At 43.1% G+C, this 16545-nt stretch overlaps 2 protein-coding genes across 9 annotated transcripts; one reads left to right on the forward strand and one right to left on the reverse strand.

Moving 5' to 3' along the window:
- Positions 1 to 1283: 1283 nt before the first annotated feature.
- Positions 1284 to 6718, reverse strand: LOC139570222 (proteasome activator complex subunit 3-like). Of its 6 annotated transcripts, none has more exons than XM_071391910.1 (11): positions 6389 to 6718; positions 5904 to 5936; positions 5716 to 5778; positions 5517 to 5621; positions 5377 to 5422; positions 4981 to 5099; positions 4776 to 4844; positions 2480 to 2547; positions 2345 to 2399; positions 2076 to 2162; positions 1284 to 1968 (listed from the first exon to the last, which is right to left on the reverse strand). In XM_071391910.1, exons 1-11 carry the CDS (start codon positions 6428 to 6430, stop codon positions 1888 to 1890), a joined length of 768 nt encoding a protein of 255 aa, XP_071248011.1. In that variant the 5' UTR covers positions 6431 to 6718; the 3' UTR covers positions 1284 to 1887. The 6 variants fall into 6 exon arrangements, with proteins under 6 accessions (XP_071248011.1, XP_071248009.1, XP_071248013.1 ...); XM_071391908.1 differs by having other exon boundaries at positions 5377 to 5425; positions 6389 to 6653; XM_071391912.1 differs by having other exon boundaries at positions 5517 to 5591; positions 6389 to 6592.
- Positions 6719 to 6775: 57 nt separating this feature from the next.
- Positions 6776 to 15808, forward strand: LOC139570220 (next to BRCA1 gene 1 protein-like). Of its 3 annotated transcripts, XM_071391904.1 has the most exons (21): positions 6776 to 7033; positions 7272 to 7334; positions 7540 to 7558; positions 7747 to 7769; positions 7890 to 8078; positions 8402 to 8479; positions 8604 to 8851; positions 9007 to 9126; positions 9266 to 9535; positions 9840 to 9999; positions 10291 to 10539; positions 10794 to 10928; positions 11078 to 11153; positions 11292 to 11402; positions 11711 to 11878; positions 12083 to 12250; positions 12422 to 12968; positions 13221 to 13306; positions 13632 to 13713; positions 14113 to 14212; positions 14467 to 15808. In XM_071391904.1, the coding sequence occupies exons 1-21, from the start codon at positions 6932 to 6934 to the stop codon at positions 14644 to 14646; spliced, it is 3174 nt and encodes a 1057-aa protein (XP_071248005.1). In that variant the 5' UTR covers positions 6776 to 6931; the 3' UTR covers positions 14647 to 15808. The 3 variants fall into 3 exon arrangements, 2 of the variants coding, with proteins under 2 accessions (XP_071248005.1, XP_071248006.1); XR_011674032.1 differs by lacking the exon at positions 13632 to 13713 and having other exon boundaries at positions 14467 to 14604; XM_071391905.1 differs by lacking the exon at positions 10794 to 10928.
- The last annotated feature ends 737 nt before the right edge of the window (positions 15809 to 16545 follow it).

The raw sequence follows: 16545 nt of genomic DNA on the forward strand, positions 1-16545 counted from the left end.
ACTTCCTGATGAACTCAAGTCACCGTATCCATGTATTCGTCGATGTTATTCTCAGAGGCTACCTGGAACATATCCCAGTCCACGTGATCAAAACAATCTTGAAGCATGGATTTCAATTGGTCAGAGCAGCGTTAAATAGACCTTAGCATGGGTACTTCCTGTTTGAGTTTCTGCCTATAGGAAGGGAGGAGCAAAATGGAGTCGTGTTCAAATTTGCCAAAGGAAGGGCGGGGGAGGGCCTTGTAGGCATTTTGAAAAGTTGAGTAACAGTGGTCCAAGGTTTTTCCAGCACAAGTACTATAGTCAATGTGTTGATAGAACTTCGGTAGCGTTTTCCTCAAATTTGCTTTGTTAAAATCCCCAGCTACAATAAATGCGGCCTCGGGATATGTGGTTTCCAATTTGTATAAAGTCCAGTGTAGTTCTTTGAGGGCCGTCATGGTATCGGCTTGAGGGGGAATATACATGGCTGTGACTATAACCGAAGAGAATTCTCTTTGGAGGTAATAAGGTCGGTATTTGATTGTGAAGAATTCTAGGCTGGGTGAACAAAAGGACTTGAGTTCCTATATGTTATCACAATCACACCACAAGTAATAAATCATGAAACATACACCCCCGCCCTTTCTTCTTCCCAGAGAGTTCTTTATTCCTGTCTGCACGATGTACTGAGAACCCACCTGGCTGTATGGACGGGGACAGTATATCTCGAGTCATATTTCCGTGAAACACAGTATGTTACAATCCCTGATGTCTCTCTGGAAGGAGATCCTCGCCCTGAGCTCATCTACTTTGTTGTCCAGAGACTGGACATCAGTGAGTAATATACTCAGAAGTGGTGGATGGTGTGCATGCCTCCTGAGTCAGACTAGAAATCCACACCGAATACCTCTTCTCCACCGGGGGTGTTTTGGAGCAGACTCTGGAAGTTAAATTGCACTGGGGGGTACGAACAAAGGATCCAATTCAGGAAAGTCGTATTCCTGGTCGTAATGCTGGTGAGTTACCGCCACTCTGATATACAAAAGTTATTTCCGGCTGTATGTAATAACACAAAAAAATGATGGTCTAATAATGTAAGAAATAACACAAAAAAAATGTATACTTAGGAGCTAGAAGCAGAGCTGCCATATCTGTCGGCACAATCAGACCAAAAGGTTACATCAATGGTTTGTGAGCAGATATGAGTGTAACGATGTCTGTATTACTTGGCATATCTTACCTCTGAAGAATATCAAGCATGATGAAACATTAGTGTTTAGAAGTAAAACCCTTCCAAAATGTCTTAAAAAAAACATTTTATTCAGTAAAATGAGTTGAAGAAACACTTTTCGGAGTTGGCAGCATTAAAAGGTCATGTCTCATTATCATTGAACAATCTAAACAATTTTACGGACATTCTGAAATAACTGTTCTGATTCGAGTCCATAATATTCAGCATAAAGTCAGTCAGCCGTTACCACCATCACCAGGGTAATTGAAAACCCAGCCACTAAAAAGCACTTCTGCAGTGACCTACATAGGACTGTCTCCCATCGCGCCATAGAACATGCAATAAAGCAGTAGACAAAACAGTAAAAGTGGTCTTAGACCATTTCAAAAGTTTCAGAAAAGACAGCGAGATGCATGGACAAAATTGTTTTAATTTAATAAAAAATACATAGCGTTCTTTTCCCGGAGCCATTGCTCACGGTTCGTCGATAGACCTCATAACATACTCTTCGAAGGATTTTAAAACAATGACCATATTTTACAAATCAAACGAAAAGATATGGGGACCATGGTTTCCTGGACTGTACTGATCTGGTAATGATGGTCTAGCTCTACTCTTTCCTCTACTTTGACAGCTGGCAGAGGAAGGGAACGGGAAGGGTGGCTGGGTCAGTCTCAGTACAATGCTTCAGCATTACTGCTCCTAGGCTTCTTGATCTTGTCAATGTTCTTCAAGATCATGTCGTGTAACGTTACCTGTAGCAGAGCAGATTCAGGATTAAAAAAACACAATGTGTTATCTTGTGGGTAGAAATGGATGGTGAGGAAAACTATTCCTGTGCATAACAGGATATTTCACTCACGTATTGATTTCTCAGCTCTGAAACTATGACCTTGAGGCTGATGTATTTCTTCTCATCAATCTCCGTCACTGTGCGCCGGTAGTCCTCCTGTTTAGAGAAAGAGACTTAAGGTAAATAGTAATGTAGGTGCATGTAAATAATGCATACTAGGGTTGGACAATATCCAGATTTTCATAATGCTGCTTTGCCCTCAGTAAATGCACAGTGTAGGGACAGGTTTGTCTGGAAGAAGCTTGCCAACCAGACCTGCAGTTAGCAATCACACTTACCACATGTGGGTATTTTGCTATTTTGGACACTAGCTTTGCTCTTGTGATGTAGTATCTATGGGCAGATAGGATACAAGATGGTTATGTAGCCTACCACAGTAAGACTAATTGTAAAGACCGGGTTGAGGTTAGTACCCAGATATCTGGTCGAGGTATGATGCTGCTTCCCCCTCCACTGTTCGGAGTTCAGCTACTGTCTCCTCCTGCAGACAACAAATCAGTGGTGGAGCCATGGTTCAATGTAGCATACACTTAGATGAGACCTTAGGTACAGACAGCAATAAAAATGGTGCACCTTTTAATACATATAGACTCTAGTAGTCTAAATCCATTGCAGGTGTGCGTCCTGATTAGAGGTCGACCGATTAATCGGAATGGCCGATTAATTAGGGCCGATTTCAAGTTTTCATAACAATCGGTATTTTTGGACACCGATCATGGCCGATTACATTGCACTCCACGAGGAGACTGCGTGGCAGGCTGACTACCTGTTATGCGAGTGCAGCAAGGAGCCAAGGTAAGGTGCTAGCTAGCATTAAAAGTATCTTATAAAAAACAATCAATCTTAACATAATCACTAGTTAACTACACATGGTTGATGATATTATTAGTTTATCTAGCTTGTCCTGGGTTGCATATAATCGATGCGGTGGCTGTTAATTTATCATTGAATCATAGCCTACTTCGCCAAACGGGTGATTTAATGATTTAACAAGCGCATTCGCGAAAAAAAGCATTATCGTTGCACCAGTGTACCTAACCATAAACATCAACGCCTTTCTTAAAATCAATACACAAGTATATATTTTTAAACCTGCATTTCTAGTTAATATTTCCTGCTAACATGAATTTCTTTTAACTAGGGAAATTGTGTCACTCTTGCGTTCTGTGCAACAGAGTCAGGGTATATGCAGCAGTTTGGGCCGCCTGGCTCATTGCGAACTGTGTGAAGACTATTTATTCCTAACAGCCAACTTCGCCAAACGGGGGATGATTTAACAAAAGCGCATTCGTGAAAAAAGCACAATGGTTGCACGAATGTACCTAACCATAAACATCAATGCCTTTCTTAAAATCAATACACAGAAGTATATTTTATTAAACCTGCATATTTAGTTAAGAAATCCAGGTTAGCAGGCAATATTAAACTGGGGAAATTGTGTCACTTCTCTGCGTGCAATGAACACAGAGTCAGGGTATATGCAACAGTTTGGGCCGCCTGGCTCGTTGCGAACTAATTTGCCAGAATTTTACGTAATTATAACATAACATTGAAGGTTGTGCAATGCAACAGGAATATTTAGACTTATGGATGCCACCCGTTGGATAAAATACGGAACGGTTCCGTATTTCACAGAAAAAATAAACGTTTTGTTTTCGAAATGATCGTTTCCGGATTTGACCATATTAATGACCTAAGGCTCGTATTTGTGAGTGTTATTATATTATAATTAAGTAAATTATTTGATAGAGCAGTCTGACTGAGCGGTGGTAGACAGCAGCAGGCTCGTAAGCATTCATTCAAACAGCACTTTCGTGCGTTTGCCAGCAGCTCTTCGCTGTGCTTCAAGCATTGAGCTGTTTATGACTTCAAGCCTATCAACTCCCGAGCTAGTTAGCGGGGTGCGCGCTAATAGCGTTTCAATCGGTGACGTCACTTGCTCAGACCTTGAAGTAGTTGTTCCCCTTGCTCTGCAAGGGCCGCGGCTTTTGTGGAGCGATGGGTAACGATGCTTCGAGGGTAGCTGTTGTCGATGTGTTCCTGGTTCGAGCCCAGGTAGGGGCGAGGAGAGGGACGGAAGCTATACTGTTACACTGGCAATACTAAAGTGCCTATAAGAACATCCAATAGTCAAAGGTATATGAAATACAAATGGTATAGTGAGAAATAGTCCTATAATAACTACAACCTAAAACTTATAATCTGGGAATATTGAAGACTCGTGTTAAAAGGAACCACCAGCTTTCATATGTTCTCATGTTCTGAGCAAGGAACTTAAACGTTAGCTTTTTTACATGGCACATATTGCATTTTTACTTTCTTCTCCAACACTTAGTTTTTGAACATGTTTGATTATTTATTTGAGGCTAAATTGATTTTATTGATGATTATATTAAGTTAAAATAAAAGTGCTCATTCAGTATTGTTGTAATTGTCATTATTACAAATAAATAAATACAAATATTAATTTTTTTATATATATAATTTTTTAAACCAGCCGATTAATCGGTATTGGCTTTTTTTGGTCCTCCAATAATCGGTATCGACGTTGAAAAATCATAATCGGTCGACCTCTAGTTCTGATGTACTATGCTGACTGCTCCTGCATATATTATTTTGTAAATGTACTCTTAATAGTTCACCGTTGTTTATTGCAACGTACTGGCAGCCTACTCATCTTCTTTAATACATATAAAGTAAAAGTGGCACCTGAATTGAAACCCCGAAGTTGTTGCCATCTTCTATTCTTGGGATAAGCAACTGAACCCACATTTTGACCTGAAGAACAAGACAGACAAATTATTAGGGACTGCAGATAATGGGTAATATGTACTCACCTAAATGTATGGTATAGATTAAGGCAAAGCCTGTGGGATAGATTATGGAAGAGACTGTGTGGGAAAGCACGATGTACCGTGTTACATTTCTCTATGAGTGTCCTGATCTCTGGCTTGACCTTCTCGATCAAGTCCACCAGCTTGGCGTTGCTCTTCATCATCCCACTAGGCATGATAAAGACCTTGGTGCCAGCCACTGTAGGACAGGAAGAGAAGATTGTTCCCGTGTGGCTCAGTTGGTAGAGCATGGCACTTACAATGCCAGGGTTGTTGGTTCAATTCCCACAGGGGACCAGTACAAGAAAGTATGCACTCACTACTGTAATTCTCTCCGGATAAGAGCATCTGCTAAATGACTACAATGTAAGTGTAAGATGAACAAGAGAACATACCTCTTACCACTGTAGGCTTGACCAGAAGTAAATCCCAGAAAATAAAGAAAACACTCAAAATATGCATGTAGTGTTACTCACCCTTGTCCTCCCCAGTACCATCTTCCATTTTCCTCTTTTTGGCATTCTGCTGCGAAGAGGATATCAAGTTGCTTACATCTGTTACAAGTACAGATTGCATTTGGTCATCACAGGGTGTTTAATTCCAATCCAAGTCTCACCACTTCAAGTCCATCGTGGAGGTTTGAGAGTAGAATGGGGTCTGGCACTGCCAAGTTGATTTCTGAGTGTATCTCCTTAAGTTCACAGATGTTTAAAATGGGATCCTGCAAACGATGGCCCACAACACATACACTCTAAAAGGGAAATTGTAGGACATTTGACTAATCATTTACATTATGATTAAATAAATAAGCTTACCTTGAGAAAATGGTCAAGTTCCAATAACTTATTTGGGAAAAAACTTGCAACTAGGTTCTCCGCCTGTGAAACAAGGAGTTTAGTTGGAAAATAACATTCATAGCCAAATTACCTACAGGTAGCTAGCTACAATATCTAGATACTTTGGTCCCCCACTGAATACAGTAAACAACTGAAAGGAAACTCACCTCCCCAGTAATTCGTTGTCTGAAAGCATCAACCTGTACAAAAACAACAACTGTCATATTACAGGAAAATAATTAAATATTCAATAACCAGCAGGCATGTTTGAATACAACATGTGATTGGGATTCGATTAGGATACTGTCTGCAAGACATTGCTAATCATCAGTCAACGTCAATTCAATATGGTATCTGTCTACGTCTAAAAATTGTGTTGAATTGAGCTACCGGGTTACCTTGACACCGTTAGTTATGAACTAGCTAGCTACCAATACTCGCCCCTTATGAAACATGCGGCACACGCAATAACCCTTTTATGTAAGGAAGTGCACCTGTTAGACAGTTTCCCTTGTCTGTTATGCCAGGCACGGGAAGAAAGCAAGTTAGCTTCAGCACTTTGCATCACTGACTAATAATTGCTAGCTAGCTAACATTACAAGCAACTTCTCCCAAGATGTCGCATGAATTGTGGACGTAAATTACGTGTTACCTTAATATTAAGTTCATTGTCCACCTTGAGGAGTGAATTCATCTTCCTTAACCACAAATGGAGGAAATACGATTGTCCTCAATTTGGGACTAAACGTGCAGCTTTCCCACTCCTGTCAGCCACAATTGTTGTCTTAAAAATGAAGTTTTCAACATGAGACAACATCACATTCGAACACGCATGCACATTAATGGTGCTTTCAAGACAAATGGGAAGAAGGAAAAAAACTAAGTCAGATCGTGACGTCAGCGATCGACTTCTAGAAAGATACCCGAGTTTTCGACTTGGAATTCCGAGTTGGATGACCGTTCAAACACCTGTTCCCAGTCGGAGCTCGGTTTTTTTCCCGAGTTCCCAGTTATCTTGAACGTACTGAAGATATTTCCGAGTTCCCAGTTGTTTTGAACGCTGCATATTTATGCACTGAACGCGCAATCGTATTTTTCAGCTGACGATGTAAACAAGAGGATTGGCGAATGCGAGAACTCGTTTTGTCCACTATAATCTTCAATGATTCTCCTTTTTTAATCACAAAAAGCAGCCATGGGGCTACCTGTTACGATTAAAGTGAATTTCAGGGGGAATGTAAAGAAATTTGTGGCTCCAGATTTGGATAAATCGGAATGGGAGTCGGTTGAAGCCTGGGCAAGTAGCTAGTTTAGCTATCTAGCGCTGGCGCAGTTTAGCTAAAGAGAAGTTAGCTGCATTCTTCGAGCCTAGCAGGCCTAGCCATGGCCTAGTTACCACAAACGTTGGACCATTTAGACATTTGTCTGCAAATGATCTTTCTAGCAACAAATTAGAGTATTATTATTATATGTGATGTGATCCTGTTATGCTGATCCTGAATCATCATGCTATGTTCTTTGAATTGAATCTACAGATAAATGCATCGTTTGGCATAAGCAATTTCCAAGTGAAATATTTTGATGAGGACAATGAGGAGGTGAGTTAAAAAGTATTTTATTCTATTGTGTATTATTATTCGAATGTAGGGCAAAGTCCTCACTCTGCTCGATCATTCACATTGTTCCAACATTTCTGATGTAACGTTACAGCAACAACAGTATGGGACATGGGATACGTTAGCAGATTCAAAATATGTTTTTTCAGAAGGCATTCTGTAACACTAATCACTCTCTTTGTTTCAGGTTTCCATTAACAGTCAAGGTGTGTAAATTAAGTGATAATCTTAATATAGGGGGGAAATTATTCTCAGCTAAATCACAATGATATGCCATTACTTTTCTCCATCTTTAATGTGATGGTTATTAGTTAAAGCTTTCCCGTTCATAATTGAGAGGTCACACCAACACAAATGTATTCTCTGATCTCTTTTGTTTGTCTATATTTGTCAGAGGAATATGAGGAGGCGGTGAAGGTATTCAAACTTACATGTTTTTTAAAAATGTATTTCAAAGGCAAAAAAATCATTCTGTGAACTAGTTCTTCCAGTCTGTAAAATCCTATATGGAATTGCTGAACGTGCTATTTCCTCCAGAGTGCAGAGAAGCAGGGGAACCAGTTGCACATGAACGTTTACAAGGCAAAGCAGGGTCCGGCTGCCGCTGGGCCGGTCAAGGCCCAAGATGTGAAGGAGCTGAAGGGTGACCTCCGGCCGGCCCCTCCGTACCCCTCCAGGGTCAAGACTGTGGACAAAGGCACACAGGTCACCCCTGAGCGAGATGTTGTAAGAGCACCACACACGGCTTTCAATGTTGATGAAATGTTGTCTGAATGTAAGAGAAGTTATATCATAGTCAGGTTGGTATAGTTTTGCATGAGTGATTGATTGACATTAAACTCATATTATGATTTGTCAGTCATACTATGAAACCAAAGAGTTTGTATTTTATTATCACATTTTCACAACCTTTCCTGAAGATAGTGATACTTTCACTTTCTTCAGGACAGGTTGTGAAAATGTAATACTAAAATACACACTCTTTGGTTTCATAGTATGACTTTGACAAATCATAATATGAGTTTAATGTCAATCAATTGATTTTATAGGTGGTTGTGAAGGACAACAAATTGACCAAGCCAGAGGATAAGCCTCCCCCAGCTTGGTTCAGATCTTACATGGAAAAAGTAAGTCCATATTGAAATTAGATTGTTCATTGTTTCTTTATATTTCAGAATAATAAACCCAAAAATCGACTTACATTTTTAAAAATGTAGAACTCGTTTTAACGGGATCCCTCTCTCCTGTCAGTTCAAGGATGAGGTGGTAAAGGAGGTAGTGGAGAAAATGTGTAACGACTTCTCTGGCCAGTGCTGCACCCACAAGGCTCCTGACCCCGACGGGCCCCTCGAGGCCCTTGGAGCTGTAGGTGGAGTCAATGTCAAGGGGCCAAAGATCAGCTCCTCCTCCACCGGGCCCCCTTCCTACACTTCATTGGGCTATACTCCTGACTGCAGCAAATGCAAGAGACCAGCCTCTGATGGAGCGTATCAGTGCAGGTAGACCCATCACAACAATAATAGATCAATATTATTACGTTATTAATGAGCTCATGAGTTGAAATAAAATAAAAGGTTTATTTTGCTGATTTCTCATGAAATGTCACTTTCAATTAGTGTCCTTACCTTCTTTTTGGTGTCCTGTTTTTCTCCAGTGTGTGTCCATCCTGCATCTTATGTGAGCTGTGTCGACATGGCCACGACCCCAGCCACAACCTGGTGAGAACTAAAACGCCCCTCTCCATCCCTGAGCATGGCATGTCAGGAGAATTAAGGTTAGTCTGCTGGATGTAGAAGCCTGCCCTTACTGTGATGTTGTCTGTGTTACTTGTATTGTCAGGAGATGTTCAGCTTTCACACTTCCCAGTGTATTTTAAAAAAATTAAAAAACTTCTGTATTTCGTTTGTACTCAGGTTCCCAAGGCGAGGAGACAGGACGGTGCGCAAGGCTGAGCGTCAGCGCCTCAAAGCTGAGAGTAGGCAGCTCAAGGCCGAGGTGAAGGAGATCAAGAAGAAGCTGAGGCTGGAAAAGAGGGGCCTGCAATGGAGCAGCCCTGCCACTACCTTCGCCAGATCCAATATGGCTGCCACCCAGGCTCCAGCCCTGGCCCCTGATCCTGCTGCTACCCAGGCCCCAGAACCATCCCCAGGTCCTGCCCCAGACTCCCAGGCCTCCAGTCCAGAGTAAGCGCCACCCTGGGAGGGCGTCAGAGTGCTGGGTGTCTCTAGGCCCAGCATGGAGAAAAAAGCAAATATTTTCTCAAGAAATAGGCCATCTTTGTAATAGTTGTAATAGAATTTATCGCTGGTGGATGATGGAACTACCCCACGTGTGAAACTGCTGCTGCTGCTTCATAGATTTCTAAACAATAAATAGCTTTGAGCTGCAAAAAGGATCCTGCTGCTTTTATGATTCATAGAAAAAAAAGAGGGATGGGTCTGAAGCCGGGGCTGTTTTCAACAATGCTCTGTACACTTGAAACACTAGGGGTCCCGAGGTCTCCCACACCACCTTGGTGCCCACTATGGCTGCCTTGTTTCTGGATGAAAATCTGCCTGATGGGACCTGCCTAGAGCCCGGCACCAAGTTCATCAAGTACTGGAAGATGAGGAACTCGGGCACCATCAACTGGACCTCGGAGACCAAGGTACCCCCCCCAAGAGGACCCATCTCAGTCCCTAACCTGCATACTAGAACGATCTCAATCCCTAACTTGAATACTAGAACTAACTACACATAATTGTAACTATTACGTGTAATTAGTACTTACTGTCTGATTAACCCAACCAGTGCTACAGCCCTTTGTGAATTCAGTGTAAATTCTCTGTGTGAATACAGTGTTAAGTTTTCTGTTGAAGTGTTTTTGTCTGGGTCCTTGTGCTTGTGTCAATGTATGTGTGTCTTCTTTGCATGCCTGTGTGTGTGTCTGTGTCCCTAGCTGAAGTGCATGTGGGGTAACCTGGCCCTGGCGTCGGAGGAAAAGCGCGAGGTGGCCGTGCCCCTGCTGCAGCCGGGCCAGGTGGGCGTGGTCAGTGTGGCCTTCGTTGCCCCGGTGATGGAGGGCCCCTACACCTCCCACTGGCGCCTGGCGCACTGCGGAGAGCAGTTTGGCCCCCGCGTGTGGTGCAGCATCGTGGTGGCCCCCAGCACCAGCAGAAACACCAACTGTCCTCAGAGCAAATGCCTGGCAAGTCAACCAGCTCTGTCCCATTCACATTTGTTTAGCCAAGCTACACACTAGTACAGGGCCAGATCTACTAAGCAAATTTGACATCAGGTACAAAGCAAGAATATTTTGCGATTGCAGACCCTGATACAGGGATGGATTTACTAAGTATCAGGTAAAAGTTACAGGAATAAAACATCAAAATCCAGCCTATTTCCACCACTATTGGTGTCATTATATCTTGTGATTGACGTTCTCCTCCCACGGTGCTTCAGAAGGACGAGCCCAGGCCTGTGGTTGTGGAGAAGGTGGAGGGGAGGTCCAGCTCCAGGGACAATGGTCTGGCCATGTCTGTAGACTACTGCCACAGAGACTACTACTTACCCTCTGTAGACCTGCTCACTGCACAGGTGGGGAAAGACTAAGGTCCGGGCAAGTCAAGGCATGTTGGCTTTGCCACAAAGGTAGACTCAGTAGTATGATATCACCATACACCACAGGGCAACTTCCTGCTTTTTTCAATGACTCAACAATATTTGTATTATTTGTGTTTTTTTAGGATCTGTTGTCCTTTGAATTGCTGGATATGAACATTGTACAAGAGTTGGAGAAAGTACCAAACAACACTCCAGTTGGTAAGAAACAATATAATATCACCACAACGCATGGCAAGATATATTTTTGTGGGGCTTTTTTCAGATATTCTGAGAATTTCAAGACCTAATGCTTGTGTGTTGATGACTGAGATGAGTTTGTTTTTGTTCCATTGGTAGATCTGACCCCCTGTATGTCCCCTCTGCCCCACGACGGCCCTCTTCTGGAGAACCCAGACCCCGCTCTGTTCCAAGACATCACTGAGACGAACAGGGTCAATAACCTGCTGGGTAAGACAGAGGGCAGAGGCCAATGTTTTTCTTTCACTTTACTCTTTTATCCAGTAAATAAGTGTCTTTCACTTTACTCTTTTATCCAGTAAATAAGTGACAAGTCTATATCAAATTGTGAGTTTTGTTGTTTATTATTAACAACTATGGATTTAAGAATATAAATATGCTAGACCTGAGGCTTTATGACAGGCTCTAAGGCAAGTGTCAGCTTGAGTAAAAGAAGTTGAGAGAAAAATCTTTGATCAGTCATATCATACACAGCCCTAATCTTTGTATTGTCTTTGTATTGTGTGTGTCGTGATCAGGTGTGAAGAGGGAGAACTCGGACCCCCTTGGCCACGAGGATGGGGACGAGGGGGACATCAGCGGGTCCCAGTTTGTGTATGAGACGGTGATCCGCTCCCTCGCCCTGGAGGAGGCTCCCGACCACAAGCCCCCGCGCAGACATCAACCCAGCTACTGCAAGCCCAAAGGTGAGGCGGCCATCTTGTTTGGTTGAATTTCCCAGCAAAATGGGAAAGCATGACTGAGTGACCATGATATGAGACTCAGTTGAACGATAAAGTATGGCTGTTCTGTCCACTCACTAGCTGTGCTCTTGGTCTTGTTATCTGACTGTGTAAATGGGGGAAGTTAAAAACTAAAGTAACACCAGTTGTTTTTTTAAATGTTTGAAGCACTCCCAGCTGTAGCCCTGGGACCTGTCTTTGACTATGAGAGGAAAGTACTTGACACTGCAGTAAGAGTGGCAGGACCAGATGTGCTGATGATGGGGGTTATGAGAGGTCAAGGTTCACCTCCAGGCCTTCCCCAGATCACACTGTCAGAGGAGGAGACCGTCCCAGGTAAGAAACAACTCTCAATACAGTCAGTCTGCTTTTGTTTACACTCAGTAACTAGTGGTAACTCAAGTCAAAATGCACCAATTACACATTGGCAATTGTAAATTATCACAAGACATAATCAGAATTTGTTTTGGTTAATGCATATTTTCTTCCTCATTGCATTGTCCTCAGAGGTGCTTCTGGCCCCAGAGGTTGAAAATGTGTACATGGAGCTGCATGAACTGAAGGAGGAGGACAAGGAAGACAAAAAAGCCAGAAATAATGTGAACGAGGAGGATGAAGAAGATGAAAAGAATGAGAACTACGATGAGATGGAAGAAGACGAGACAGCAGACTGGGACGAGGTGAGCAGCCAGATTTCCACCTTGTCCTCGTCCTCCTGCGAGGACTACGTCATCGTTCTGCCCGACTGCTTCGACACCAGTCGGCCGCTGGGCGAGTCCATGTACAGCTCCGCCCTCTCGGAGCCTGTCACTACTGCAGCCGCGGAGCAGGAGGAGGATTCCGACTCGGAGCGTGAGGAACTGGACAGGGCCACCCCAGAGGGGGAGAGGCAAGAAGCGGCCGGGGCTGCAGCCTTAGTCACGGAGGCTCCAATCCACAGCAGTGTCAACCAGATGCTGTGTGCCTCCCAGACACTGGACGCCGTGCCCCTCACCCCCGAGGTGGTGCCCCCGCCCGTCCCTCTCCTGTCCCCACAGGCCCTGTACACACACAGGTGAGAGGGCTCTCTGATGCAACAGTAGTCTATTAGCTTAGATATTACAGGGCTCAACACACATATAGGTGAACAGGGGAAAATGATATTATGACAGATGATATGTTACAGTTGTATCACACACGTTTGCAATGTGTTTTATTTTGAAGTGAAGTGTGCAAATTGGTAGGTCTATTGGAATTATACTATACTGTTATCCACTCTCCCTTCTCTTCGATTAGTATATTAGGATGTTTTTGTTCTGTTTCCCAGGTCTGAAGCGGTCCATGTTGCAGAGCCAACGAGTCAACAAGCTTCTGGACCAGTAGAACCATGCGAACCAGCGGTCCATTTAAATGGTGGGTGTTAGATATGACGGGCCGGGAAGTGTCTGCAAAATACAGCCTTTTCCTTGCATGAAGCAGACATACAATGTTTTGGAAGCTCTGATCACACAAAGGACTCATTTGACATGCATGAGTCTTGGCAGCTTTTTAGCTAGTCTTATGGACCGCTTTACCGTCTGTGGCCACTGGCCAGAAAGGAAACATGCGTCTCTCTTTGAAGAACGGGGAACTAGATGTTATTTCAAGGCTTCTTACTTCAGCAAAACATCTGACTGTGTTAATGTATAGCTCTCTCATCCAGTATGTGTGTGTCCCCCCCCCCCAATCTATATTTCAGTATCTAGTCAAACCAGACTGGCAGGCTCAGACAGTGTCTTGGAGACGTACAACTCCAGACCCCGCAGCTACCCCCACCGAAGGTGAAACGCCTTCCCACACAATATTAAGCCTAGTTTCGTTTTAGAAATGATCTAAACATCTATTGCCGTAAAAAATATATAATAATAATAATAATAAATGTTCCTCATTTGTGCTAGATGGGATGCTTGGTTTTCGACCAACAAATCACTATTTGAATGCAAAGTTTTAAAATCTACTGGTCTTTCATTGGTAATAGGCCCTACAGTATGATACCACGCTACAACACTACAACCGCTTTAAATAGAAGATATTTAAAGACCTTTTGAGTGATCTCATCGGTGATCTAACAACTCTTGTTGATACATGTTTTGTGGCATTTTGTGAAAGCTAACCTCTGGCCCTGGAACAGATTGTTCCAGTTAAGTATAGTGGCTGACCACATCCTTCCTCTTCTATAGGGGCCAAGGCGGTATGACAGAGGGACTTGTCAAGGGGGCTTTGTCAGTGGCAGCGTCTGCCTACAAGGCTCTCTTCACTGGACAGAGCTGCTCCACAAAGGTAAGTCCCACATACAGCCCAGTCAAACACCTTGTCGCACACTGCCATGAGATAAACTTGACTCAGCTTTGAATATGCTGTATGATAAATGGTTATAATATCATGAAGTGATTATTACATACAATTGTGAGTTATTTATCCATTTTAAAGTGTCTTTACATGTTGGCATATCTTCTTGACTTCCTGTGCACTTTTAAAATGACAAACCAGAACTAACCTTTGACCTGGCTCCCCTATCCCCTTCACCCCTGCAGCGTGGTGTGGACCCGGCCAGCCAGGACGCCTCCATGATGGCTGTGCTGCTGGAGATGGGCTTCGGGGACCAGCGGCTCAATCAGCAGCTGCTGAGGAAGCACAAACACAACCTGCTGCACACTGTCAATGAGCTGGTCGCCAAGGCCGACTACGAATGGGGCGCCGCCACACGCTACTGATGGGCCAATAAGCCGGGCCTCTACGCAACCCCTGACCTCTGACACCCAATGAGAGAGAGGGGTTCACATAATGGCACTGCTGTCACTGACATGTTAGGTAATGGGCCCTACATATTGCCGCGTTCATATGCTACTCGGAACTAGGAAACTCTAAGATTTCCAACTTCCTGATTCGTTGAACGCGGCACGTGTATAACTACTACCAGTTAACATGTCGTAAATGTCAGATTCCTAGTTCCGACTAGCTGCTGAATGCGACATATTGACAGGGCTAGGGTAGATACTCTGTCCAAAGAGAATGGAGGGTATTGGTATTGAATGTAACCAGAATTAAAAGTCCACTTTTATCCGTCGCGGACGGTATTGGGACTACTCTTGTTGTTTTGAAGGACTTACAGGGTTGATTCACAGGGGAATTCAATTACATAGGAATGCTAAAGAAAGCAGATGTCAGATTCCTTTTGATTTCTGCAATCTTTTTGTATGTATGTATCAAAAGTACTGTTATTTTAGATGTTACGCAACAAGCAACATTTGACCTGTGGATTATGTTATGAACAGGCACTGCATATTAAGGAAATAAGCTGTTTCTTTTTAAGAGACGCCTGCATGTCAGGTTTAAGTATATATTAGTCATGTAGCTGTACTATAGGAGTCACAGCTATAAATGTTGGCTCTGCGTCACACACATCCTCATGTTCAAACTTTCACCCTGTAAGGATCATCCTTGTTCATATATTTACATCATACGACACTACGTATATCCAACCGTAACATCTATAAGAGACATTCCTAAGTTTGTTCATGGAACTGAGTTTCTCATAGTTTTTGTTGTATTTTTATGCATATCAGTAGTGACTGGTTCCTGTGTTACTACGGTGATTTTAAATGAATTCTCATGTGAGTGCGTAGGTTTTAATCATTGTATAATCCCGTTATGTTTGATAGTTTTCGCTCTATTTTCTCATTTAAAGAAAAATTAGATTTGTAACTGGACACATTATGATTGTGATATTTGTTCAAATACTCACACTTTAAAGGAGCATGCTTTGGAAGAATTGCGGAATATTTTACCTGTGCTTGGTTAAGGGCTTTCCTTTCATTCAGCATGTAAGTAAGTACCATGCAATTGTCAGTTAGCCAATAAACAACTTGCACAATTCTCCTTTAAGTGACTGAAATGTATTTTCAACATGGCTGTTTGAATGGCAGGTCAGCATTTTTTGTAATGAGTCTTGTTCTGGAGGTAATCTTCATTAACTTCACAATACCTTTAAGATACTTTAGGATGATTTGGACAAGAAGAACGAAAATGCTAATATAAACTCAGCAAAAAAAGAAACGTGGCCACCAGCTGCATTAAGTACTGCAGTGCATCTCCTCATGGACTGCACCAGATTTGCCAGTTCTTGCTGTGAGATGTTACCCCACTCTCCCACAAAGGCACCTGCATGTTCCCAGACATTTCTGGGGGGAATGGCCCTAGCCCTCACCCTTCCGATCCAACAGATCCCAATGGGATTGAGATCCGGGCTCTTCGCTGGCCATGGCAGAACACTGACATTCCTGTCTTGCAGGAAATCATGCACAGAACGAGTAGTATGGCTGGTGGCATTGTCATGCTGGAGGGTCATGTCAGGATGAGCCTGCATGAAGGGTACCACATGAGGGAGGAGGATGTCTTCCCTGTAACACACAGCATTGAGATTGCCTGTAATGACAACAAGCTCAGTCCGATGATGCTGTGACACACTGCCCCAGACCATGACGGACCCTCCACCTCCAAATCGATCCCGTTCCAGAGTACAGGCCTTGGTGTAACGCTCATTCCTTTGACGATAAACGCAAATCCGACCATCACCCCTGCTGAGACAAAACCGCGACTCGTCAGTGAAGAGC

This window comes from Salvelinus alpinus, chromosome 3 (genome assembly GCF_045679555.1).
Source record: "Salvelinus alpinus chromosome 3, SLU_Salpinus.1, whole genome shotgun sequence".
Classification (NCBI taxonomy): Eukaryota; Metazoa; Chordata; class Actinopteri; order Salmoniformes; family Salmonidae; genus Salvelinus; species Salvelinus alpinus.